General features: G+C 40.7%; 1 protein-coding gene across 2 annotated transcripts in view; it reads left to right on the top strand.

Annotated features, from left to right (window-relative positions):
• The window catches only part of LOC105929905 (microtubule-associated serine/threonine-protein kinase 1), a 98,043-nt gene that overhangs the window by 57,838 nt on the left and 28,016 nt on the right, over nucleotides 1-12,189 (top strand). For both annotated transcript variants that reach the window (XM_012867839.3, XM_012867840.3), the window contains 2 exons: nucleotides 439-514; nucleotides 8,058-8,130. In XM_012867839.3, the coding sequence (XP_012723293.2) occupies nucleotides 439-514; nucleotides 8,058-8,130 (149 nt within the window). The remainder of the gene's footprint in view (nucleotides 1-438; nucleotides 515-8,057; nucleotides 8,131-12,189) is intronic.

Here is a 12,189-nt window from a genome sequence, read left to right as displayed (position 1 = left end):
ACTACACTTGATCAGTTTATTGGCCATTTTAATTAGTAAAGTCGGGAGCATAATTGATGAGTTTGGGATTGACTGTGCAGGAGGAAGGTTTAAGACAAGGGCTGAACTCACTTGGACAGAGTAAATGTAATGGCTGCCTTGTCCATTCAACACCCAGGACTTGACTAAAACATATTATCCAGGTTACTGTTCACAGAGGAAGGCAACATAAAAGTTAACTTCAACTCTGAAAATAAATAATAAATAAAAATTGTATATTTTAAACTCCATCAGTTTCCAATAACTTCTTTGTTGCATAAAGCTCTGTAACAACTATCACACATTGCCATGTTGATTCACAGATTGAGTGTGAGTTGCAGGAAGTATTTATGTTGCTTTGTTTTCTGTTTTCTGCCTTCTTGTCTAATACATCTCTGTTTTTTCTCATTGTGCCCTCAGGAAGCAGCCCCTTGGACAGCCCCAGAAACTTCTCCCCAAGCAACCCTGCACACTTCTCGTTTGCCTCCTCTAGAAGGTCTCTGCTTTACGACAACGCATTGCCTTTCAAGTACATTTCAATAAATTTGAGTAGAATTGGTATTTTATTTTAATTCAGTAATTAAATTCAAAACGAAAATAGACTAATAAGAAATAACATTTTATTCTGAAAACATTTAATTCTGAAAACCTTTAGTTCTGATATTTTGGTCTGGTCTACTGTACAGTTCGGTTGATCCTCTTAGTACTTTGCTGGGCGTCCTGTTACATGAATTTCTACATCAATGCGTTGTTATGTGAAGGTGATTAAGAAGCATGAAGTCCTCTAAAAAAAAATCCTGTGCTGTCTTTGAAGTTAGTAAACGCACAGTGGACCATAAAAGTGTCTGATAACGACAAAACATTGTATCATGATATTTTTTCCTATTTTTCTGAAAGCAATTTTTGCATGATCTTTTTGTGACTTCCAAATAATAATAAAACATTTTAAAGTATTTTAGATATTGCCATAATCCAACTGTTGTATTCCGCTCATCCCAGATCGGGTTGCGGTGGCAACAGGTCCAGGTGGACATCCCTCTTTCCAGCAACTCCGAGTAACAAGGAGTTCCTGGGCAAGAGAGGATATATTGTTCCTCCAGCGAGTTCTGAGTCTTCCATTTGGTCTTGTAACAGTGTGATGAGCTTGGAAAACCTTCTAAAGCAGGAACTCAGGGGGCATCCTAATTAGCTGTCCAAACCACACAAGCTGGCTGGTTTCGATGTGATGAAGCAGCAGCTCTTCATTGAGCTCCTCTCAGATAACAGACCTTGTTAACTTTATTTCTAAGGCTGAGCCCAGCCACCCTTCAGGAGGTGGCTGGGCAAAATACCTAGAAGGGACACATTGGATAGCATTCACCAGATCCGCAAAAAAAATGTAGACTGTAAAAGCACACTCCCATGACACCTCTCAGCAATTCCATGAGGATAAAGATGTGGTCCACTGTTCCCCGAGCAGGAAGAAAACTGCATATCTTCTTCTGAATCCAAGGCTAGGCAATAAGTGAGAGCATAATCTCCAATAACCCAGAATAGGTTTTCCCTGGTAGGCTGAGAAATGTGATCTCACAATAACTGGAACTCACTCTTTGATCCACTTTCTTAAACTGTGGCACCAATGCCACCTTTCTTGCCATTCCCACATTGTTGTCCTGGTCCTCCATGCGACATTAAAGAGACGTGTCAAACAAGACATCCTTAAAATGTCCAGAGCCTTCAGAAACTCAGCAAATCTCATTCGCACCCAGTGCACCGCCGCTAGGTAGCTTGTTAGCAATCTCTACCACAGCGATGGAATCACGTTGCTCCACATGTCATCCGTGGAGGACAAAGAAAATGGATTGAGTGGAAGTACTTCTTCCACTGCCCAACAATGTTCTGGCTACTTGCATTTAGGTAAATCAAATGTGAAAAAAAGATTTTCTGGGTGTGTTTAGATTCTCAACGGGGATTCTGTAAACCAGGGGTCTGCCATCTTTAAAATTCAAAGAGCTGATTTTGCCCGTAATCAGCTTAATTAAAACTCATTTAGAGCTGCAAATGTTAGAAGTCCTTTTGATAAGACAACTTTTAATGTTTGATAAACATCTATAAGGAAAGTTATTTTAATTTTTACAATGATTGTATTTCTATTTTTAGGTTTTAAGATAGAAAAAACATTAGCCAAAAGAGGATGAATAATATTGTTCTTTCTAAGGGATAGTGATATTTGTGGAAATTATTTAAAGAAAAAGCATACAGTTTCCAACCCAATGACAAAAAAAGAATAGGTCTGAAAAATATCACTGGTCCTTTTATAGTCATTTTGTTGTGGAAATTCAAAGCAAGTATTTTTTGAAAAAAAACAAAAACAGCTAAAAGCTGTGCAATTGTTATTATAGTTGTATTTAAAAAACATTAGTTAGTTCTTTATCATTTTAGACAAAGGTATTAAGGGCCATCATGGAATGTCCAGAGAGCCACTCTGGCTCCAGAGCTGCAGGTTGCAAAACCTCCTGTGTAAACCATAATAAAGGCTGGTTTGGAGGGGGAGTAGAAGCAATGTGGTGTGATTACTAATTACTGTAATTATTTCAGAGAAGAATCTGGTTTGTTGTGGCACTGACTTTTACAGTAACTTCTTTTACTGTGAAAGCAAAATTGTCTCAACTCAAGATGTAATCTGCATCTTCCCACAATGTCTTCTAACAATATGTTATCCAATAAGCTAAAAACAAGCTTTTAAAATATTTTTTTAATGTGAGAAAGTCCTCTATATCACCAGTTTCTTGGTTGTTCTTAAATATCATTATGTCGCAAAACCTCAGTGGACCAATCCTGGCAGATGGCATGGCTCCCCATTCCATCAGTGTGGAAACTTCACACTCAACCTCAAACAACTTGGATAGTGTGCCTCTGTGAAACTGTGAACCTTGTCCTGGACACGTCTGTGTGGTTGTAGTGATGGGAACGGCCGGTCATTTGATTGCATTGAATCTCTTGGATCGGTACATAAAAATGATTTGTTCACAAGATCTGTGCACTGAATCACACAGATCATTCATGCAGAGTGCATCAGTGCCTCTTCCGGCACAATCCGCACACTGAATGAGGAAATTATCCGTTCACACCGGGACACAGCACCGCTCCAGCACAGTACAGTACTAGTTGGTGAATCACCAGCTGCCTGTTCTCAGCATCGCTAACGGCTAATGTGTCAACCTACATAAAAACAAGCGCACGCACACCCTCGTCCCCATTATCTTAACAGAGGCGTTGTGTCACAGCGTGAACGGATCATGTCCTGATTCGCAGCACAACTACTGTGCTGGAGTGGCGCTGAACTGAGAAATGAACGAATCGGTTAATGAAGTGGTTTAATGAACAGCACAACACCAGCCCCCTAATCCAGCTGCCGTTTGCACCTTACCGAATCACTTTCAGTCTCTGGAATAGGCTTCGCTGCACAATGCTGCAGTCATCCAGTTTGCTTGTGCGCCCTTTTTGAAACCATATTTGTTTCCCCCCACTTAACTTTTTGTTAATATGTCTAGATTATTCACTTTGAGAACTTTAGCCATAACCTTCTGTAGCTAACCCTCCTTGGGAAGGGCCCAAGTCACGGTCTGCTGGACTCATGATCATAAACTATCAAATTACATTTCTGCATCAAAAATCACATTTTAGTTGTCTTTGGTAATGTTCTTTTTTTAATGGTAAAAGCTCAATTTGTGTTTCTAATAGCATAATCTTGAAAATTATCAGAAATGAATAAAAAAAAAGAGTATGCAGAAGACAGTTCAGCAGAGCAAAAGCTTAAGGAGAGAATAGCCAGCGATAAAATAAGCATCAAAGGACAAGAAGGTGTGGGTCTGTTGTTGTTAGAGGTTTTCCACATCCTGTGGAGTGTCACAGGTGCTCACCGCAGAACAAGCTGACTCATGGAGGACAGGGCCGCTTAATTACAATCCCAGCACCTCCATGTTTACTCAATCTGCGGGTGGTGTTGAGACAAGAAGGTTTCATGTGTAGCCTGCTGGCAATATGTTCATATCATGGTGTGTTTCAATCAGACTTTATGTTAAAACTGTAAGATAAATTCATAAATTATTAGTCTCTGCTTGTACGTACAGTGCGTTCAGTTCTTTCCAGAATATGTTCGGTGCCTTTGGTTAGAGGTTGCTTTTGTACTTTTGGAGGCGATGTTACTGTACCTACCAAAGTGAACTGTGTGCTGCTGATGGATCAACTAACAGCTTCATCGTCTAACAGCTTTCACAAAGACCCGCAATGAACTTAGCTAAACCCGTAAAGATTAGTAATGTACTAGAACTACGGCTGATTCCCCTTTATTGCCGGACATGAGCAAATCGTTTTGCTAATGCTTTTGTGTCCAGGAGAGAAACTGATCCACACGGCCACTGAGGTCAAACATCAAGAGATAAGATAATAATCATAGAATCTAGAAGTAGACCAGTGCTTATAAACTGTTTTGTTACTCAAGTGCTCTTAACCCTCAGCGCTTGCATCTCATGATCTCAGAAACTGAAGATCATTGGGAATTTATGCGATAATCAATACATATTAGTTCACTATTAAGTTTGCTTAATAGTTTGCTTTTTTCAAAGTATAGTTAGCAAGCTAACAGGCAAAAGGGGATGTAAGCAGAAAACTGCACGCTAGGTAACTGACCTGCTTGCTATACGCTTAATGTTACTTTATAAACAGCAGAATGGCAAAAAGTGATAATATTCTGAGCCATTATCACATTAACTTAAAAACCTCTACTAAATTCTGCAGGTTCTATCCCAAATCTTGCTTCAGTCTTCCACCTCTGTGTAGATCTGTTAAAAAAAAAACTAAATAAATCTAAATACACTTTATCTAAGCTGTCATTGATTTTAAATTGATCTCACCACTCTTGACTGAATTAAAATGTATAGTTGAAAAAAATCTGACTAGTAAATCATTGTTATGCGTATATGAAACAGATGTTTATGTACTATCTATAAACTATATTGAGATCAAATAAAGCAAAGTGAATGTCAACAGACACCTCACTGGCTCCATATGTTCACGTATCAATATAAAAATAAAGAAATGTCTTGTGAGAACATTATTATGACTGTAATTATCAAGAGGTTACATGATTGTAGCTGCAGAAATGTAAGAATTCCTGATCTTTTGTTTTGAATAATAACAGTTTTCATAATCATAGTTCTTGCTCTGACTTTGTCACTCCTACCAAGAAGGCTTCAGATTTCTGACACTGGAGGCAGGAAATTGGCAGAACTGGTGGGTGGCTGGAGGCCATTTACTGTAGGTAAATATTGCCCAGAGTATCAGCAGCAAAACAGTACACTCTTTGCATGCAGTAAGCAGACATGAAATAACTGCCTGAGCACTTCTGTGTTTCTAAACAGAGCCAGCCCAAGGCATAGCATAGCGTACTAGCGCTGCTTAGGGCCTCCAAACCATCAGCTGACTCTCAAAAATGCTTGAACTTTAAAACAAACCATAGACCACGTGTTTATTCAGAATCAGAATACTTTCATCCATCCATAGTAAGCGGTAGGAAAAAAATGTATGCTTATCCATGCAGAGCTGCATGGAGGGCTGATGTCTATCTTCAGCAGTCATTGGGCAGGAGGCAGGGTACACCCTGGACGGGTCTCCAGTCTATCACAGGGCAACACAGAGACACACAGTTACAGCTAAGGACAATTTGGAGAGACTGTAACATAATAGTCATGTTAGTCATGTGGGAGGAAGCCAGAGTACCAGTGGAGAACCCACACATACACAGGGAGAACATTCTCCATGGCGGGGTTTAAACCTTCTTGCTGCAAGGCAGCTGTGCAGCCTCTTGATGGTTTCAGCGGAGATAAATTGAAAGAGCTTAAAAGTCCTTGCAGTCATACCGTGTAAAAACATGATTTTCATTGCTTGAATTGTTGTTAACAGAGCCACAATCTGAGGCAATAAGTTTAATCTTTTATTTTTGTCTGGGCTCGATTTGTTCTCACACACATGTCATCAAATAATATCCAGTCATCTGGGAACTCTTCTAAGCTCAGCCAAATAAACTTGGCCTCATCTCCCACATTCCACCAGATCTGTGTTGAAACGCTCTTCGCAGTGAAGATGTTCCTGACAGGAAGAGCGGCCTCAAACCAAATTCTGCTTAAGGCCCCGTCCGACCTTGTGTAAACTGTGTCCATTTATTAACAAAATTGACCTCAAAACGAAACACCTCACCTCTTCACACCCCAGCATTCATTTGTGGACAAAATGACACTCTTCCTGCCTTTTGTTGACGCTTTTGTTGATGTATGATATTAAAATATAAAGAAGGCAGCTGTGGCTCACTCAGTTTTTCTGACAGAAGTTGAGGGATTCATTACTGGTGAACAAAGCAACTTTTATTAAGAGCACGCTCAGATGCTATTCGAAGGCAGAGATGCATGTGAAGAAGCCCGGTTAGACTGTGATTTATCGCTGTCTCCTCTCAGGCAGACATGCTGCTGCCAGTGGAGGCTCTGGTAGCTCAGCACTCCGGCAAATCTTTCATCCCCATTTATCAAATCTGTCTGCCTGCCCGTCACTGTTGGACTGAGCCGCACATAAGCACACTAAATGAGTCGCCTGTCCTCATCTTATTAGGAAAGGATACGTGGACAAACTAAAGTGGGAAGAGGTCATTAGTTTGCTCTGTAATAATGTATCACATAATGACGCATGACATTTTCAGTGTTCGGTTTTGCTTTCACATTTAGGGTGTTTAAGTTAGTTTGGAACAATTTAGATAATGAACAAAATCTCAAAGTAAATGATATGGACTCCAGGGAAGTATATGGAATGCTTTATAACAGTATCCCTTTTTTCACATTGTCTCATGTCTCAACTTCACACTTAATTAGATTTTTTTTTGTGTTCTATATGTTGCTTTTTTGTGAAAAAGCAACATATAGACATGCAAGTAAAAATATACATGGTTTTCATGGCTGTCACTGGACAAGAGGCTGAGCATATGGTGTCCCTATCAGCACCAGGTATGTGCTGTGGGACAGTAGGGTCCCGGAACCTGTGGTATTCACAGGTTGAGCTATAGACTAGAGGATTTTAAAAATAAATTAAAAAGATAAGAATGAAATATAAAATTCTATGATACCTTTTAACCTATTACTTTCAGTGCAATCTCTTGCATCTGATTATTAGATAGAGCCCCCGTTTATGAATTCAAGAATGTAGCTGCTCTATGGAAGCCTCACAGGTTTGTTAAAGAACATTAGTGAACAAACAGCGTCACACGGAGACTGCAAACAGGTCACGGATAAAGATGTGGAGAAGATGAAGTGGGAACACAGAACTGTTTAAGCCTTCAGGGGAAAATAAAAGCCATTGTTGAGGAAAAACTCAGGAAGATAATAAAGCAAACATGTGGAAAGGCAGCCTCTTGTCAGATGACACAAACATGTATCATTCTGGCCTGTATACCAAACTCTGTGTGTAGTGGAAATGAAAAACTTGAAAAACACTGCTCATCATCATGATTGATCACGTCATCCCCATGATGACACGTGGCGGTGGCAGCGTCATGCTGTAGGGAAGCTTTTTCTAGTTCTAACTTAGACCTAAATTTAATTGGCAATCTTTGGCAAGACCTGAAAATGTATGTGCTTCATCCAGTCCAATGAGGCCAGAGATATTTTGTTAAGAAGCTTTGGCATAATTATCAGTCTCCAGACGTCTATAGCCTGTCGTGGCTGATCCCAAAAGACTAGCGGCTGTAAGTGCAGCAAATCGTGGCTCAAAAGGCCTGAATTCAACGCATGAACCAGAATATTTAGTCTTTTATTTTGGAAACATTTCTGTTCCCAAATACACTCTGCATGGTGTTTATCCAGCACTTAAAGAAATCCAGTAAAATGCAATACAGTTTGTGATTGTAATGTGACAAACTGTTAAACAAAAGGTTCACAGCCTCTAAATGCTTCAGTAAAGGCTTGCATTTATAACTTCTGGTTTTAACAGTTGTGATGTGTTTGTGTTCCCTGCAGAGCGGATGGGAGGAGATGGTCTTTAGCATCCTTACCCTCCTCTGGATATGGCACCAACACCCCCAGCTCAACGGTAATAGCATCTTCTCATATCTGACTCTTTATATTAAACTTTTCTTGCAATGGTTATTGCAGATGAGAACTTTTGAATCTGAATCAGTTCCTAATCCTAATAAAGAGTTTACTCCATTGGTTTCCATCAAAGTATTTCCAAATTTCCAATTATCCCCTTGAATGTCACTTAAACGTGGAATTCCAGGTCAGAAAGTTTGACGTTCTTCTTCAACACAGACCCTGAATCCTGATATGACTCCCAGACCCAAAAACCTGGTGATCTTCAGTAATAACCTGTTAATTTGCAGTTTGGAAATGAAGGACAGAAAACGTACAGTTCCACCTTTTTTACAATGTAAAGAAGAGATCTTGGTAAACTGTTTCAGCTCTTTTTCAACAAATATTGGGACACTTATCCTGTTCAATTCCTTCATGTGTTAATTTACTGTGTTGCTTGAAAAGTGGATAAACCAAAGTATGAGGCCAAGGCTGGTACTTTCAATTCAATTCGATTAAATTCGATTCAATTCAATTCAATTCAATTCAATTCAATTCAATGTATATAGCGCCAGTTCATGAAGCATGTCATCTCAAGGCACTTTACAAAGTCAGATTCAATCAGATTATACAGATTGGGTCAGATTATACAGATTGGTCAAAAATTTTAGATCACTCAGAAAGCTCTACTGCTTCTAAACAGTTCAAACACTGCGCAGGTTCTAAAGATACCTCCAACGCTGTCTCACTTACTGAGAATGAGGTAATCATATTTGGGAGGATGCCAATTATTTTATTTTTAATGGAATCAACTTCATTTTTGAAGAATCCCATAAAATCATTACTGCTAAGAGCTAAGGGAATGGATGGATCAACTGAGCTGTGAGTTTGGCAACTGTACTGAAGAGAAATCTAGGATTATTTTTATTCTCCTCAATTAATGATGAAAAATATGCTGCTCTAACTCTGCGAAGGGTCTTGTTATACAACAATAGACTGTCCCTCCAGATTAGGTAGGATTCCTCTTGGTGTGTAGAGCGCCATTTTCTCTCCAATTTCCTAAGATTGTGCTTCAAGGAACACAGCTCTGAATTAAACCAGGGAGCCAGCTTCCTGTGAATAATCACCTTTTCAAGGGAGCTACATTGTCTAATGCAGAACGCAATGACGAACTCACACCGTTAACAAAGACATCTATTTGTGAATCGGAAGAAACAACATTGCTGCTATCTGCAGGGTATTTCTGCAATACTGACGATATGAAGAGGGGGACAGACTCTTTAAAGTTTGACACAGCATTATCCGATAAAGATCTAGTATAATGGAACCCTCTTTTGGGGGTGGAGAACTCAGTTAGATTAAACTCAAATGTTATTAAAAAATTATCAGATAGGACAGGATTGTGAGGAAATTCTGTTAATTCTTCACAATCAATGCCATATATCAGGTCTAAAGTATGAAGCCCAGAATGCGTCGGTTTTTGCACATCTTGAGCAAAAACAATTGAATCTAGGATAGTTTTAAAGGTTACACTAAGGTTATCACATTCTGTGTCAATATGAATGTTAAAATCCCCCACTATAATAACCTTGTCAGTGTTTATCACTTAATCAGATAAGGAGTCTGACAACTGATCCAACAACTGAGTGTTAGGGCCCGGTGGATGATACAAAACAACAAATAGAGGTTTTATTGCCTTGCGTTTTGGATGAGGGAAACTGAGGATTAAACGTTAAAAAAAACTGCAGTTTTTAGTTGGCCTGAGACTAATTAATAAATCAGACTGAAAGATGGTTGCCACTCCTTCTCTTCCCGTAGATCTGGGAATGTGTAAATTTGAATAATTGAAGGGAGTTGACTCATTTATACTAAAGTAGTCCTCTCGTAGCCAGGTTTATGTGAGACAAAATAAATCAATCTGATTATCAGAAATCAATTCATTAACTAACAAAGTCTTTGTAGGGAGAGACCTTATATTTAATAGACCAAATTTAACTTTTTTAATTTTTGTTTCAAGGTCAGCCGTATTTGCACAGTGAAGCTGTGGGTAGCACTGTTGCCTTGCAGCAAGAAGGTCCTGGGTTCAAGTCCAACCCTGGGTCTTTCTGCATGGAGTTTGCATGTTCTCCCTGTGCATGCGTGGGTTCTCTTCGGGTACTCCGGCTTCCTCCCACAGTCAAAAACATGACTGTTAGGCCAATTGGCTTCTCTAAACAGTCCTTAGGTATGAGTGTGCGTAAATGGTTGTTTGTGTTGACCTGCGACAGACTGGCGACCTGTCCAGGGTGTACGCCGCCTCTCGCCCAGTGAACGCTGGAGATAGGCACCAGTGACCCCATGAGGGATTAAGCGGGTCAGAAAATGGATGGATGGTTGAGCCATATTGATTTTTATTAGATTTTTATGATTTGTTCCTTTTAGATCAGTTTTTGATCTATTCAGTTTTGGTCGTGGGAAAGACACCGTCTCAATAGGGTAATGAATGGGTAACAGTACAGAAGCTGCAGAGAGGTGTGTTAAACTACGGCTCTGCTTCCTGGTCTGGACCCTGGGTTGTCAGCATTTAGGAGAACTAATAAATCCAGCCAGATTCCTAAAAAGAAGAGCTGCACAATCTAAAGTGGGATTGATGCCGTCTCTCTGGATCAGACCAGGGGAAAACCTGGTCTGATCCGGAGTTTGCCAGTTATCAATGTTTGCCAGTTATCAATGTAGCCCACGTCGTTTTCAGGACACCACTTAGACAACCATGCGGCTAAACATGTCATCACTGGTCAGATCAGGCAGGGGACCAGAGAAAATCCGACATTGTTTTAGCAAACTTAGACACAGAAGCAACACCAACTTTAGTGACCTCCGATCACGTAACCCGGTGTCATAACTGCCAGCGTGAATAACAGTCTTACTGTATTTACGCTTCTCCTTAGCCAGCAGTTTCAGGTAGGATTTGATGTCGCCCGTTCTGGCCCCTGGCAGGCATTTGACTATGGTCCCTGGTGTCTTTAGTGCCACGTTTCTGACTATTGAGCTGCCAATCACCAGGGTCAGCTTCTCAGCAGGTGTGTCGCTGAGTGGGGAAAATTTGTTAGAAACGCAGGTTGGTGGTGACTTGGGGGCTGGAATCTAGAGCTATGCTTCATACACACCGTCACCCTAGTTAACCAAGGGGAAGAAGCCATTGTGGGGCTAAAGCTAGGCTAGGCTAAAGCTAGGCTAGCGCCCTCTTACCACACTGAGAAAAGCAAACCGTGTGAAACACGAGGAGTTCCCAAACGTGATGTGCAGCAACAGATAATGTTTTAAAAGTGCTTAGGTGTTAGAAACAAAGGTTACAGCAAAGAGATTAAAGATAAAAGCGAGAGAGTCTTGAGCAACAGACCGCAATTCACACTGTGACAACAGGAAGTGACACAATACGCTTTACCGCAAACAGGAAGTGACCTGTTTTGAAACTGGTGGCACATTATTCAATTCACCTCAATGAAAAACCCAGGTCCATCTAAAAAAAAGTAACCCAAAGGATGATACTGCCGCCACCATCATGAGTGGCCATGTTCTGCTGGTGATGGGTTTTAATGTTTAAGTGGAATTGTGGCCCCACACTTTACAGTTTTATGAATTTGTAAGACCATGACACATTCTCCCACATGGCTTTAGGCGATCTTAATTAAGCCTGTGTCATGCTTCCTGGCTGTCTTCTGAGGGGGAGGGGGGCACTCTGTGCTGCTCCACTCTGCTGATTAGTGGGAGCAGCGTCACACGCACTAATCCTAATTTACTTGCATGAGTTTCACCTGCGACTCTGCCTATATAACCCTGCCTCTCACTGCCTGTCTCTGCCAGACCGTCTTCAAGTCTTGTGTGAGTTACCTTCCAGCGTCTGCATCACCTGTTTCTGACCCTGTCTTAGTTAGTTGGATTCTCCTGTCCCGCCTTGCCTCATTGTTCAGGTTCTGGTCATGACCTGGACTGTTTTTGGTTTTGACTCCTGTCTTGCCCCTTTACACTGTTCTGCATGTGTCTGCTCACCTACTGCCCAGCTCTCGGCTCTGCTCTCTGCCTCCAGCCTGTTCAGCCCTTC

This window comes from Fundulus heteroclitus, chromosome 16 (genome assembly GCF_011125445.2).
Source record: "Fundulus heteroclitus isolate FHET01 chromosome 16, MU-UCD_Fhet_4.1, whole genome shotgun sequence".
NCBI lineage: Eukaryota > Metazoa > Chordata > Actinopteri > Cyprinodontiformes > Fundulidae > Fundulus > Fundulus heteroclitus.
The sequence above is the reverse complement of the archived record's forward strand: the minus strand, read 5'-3'. Positions and strand labels throughout refer to the sequence as shown.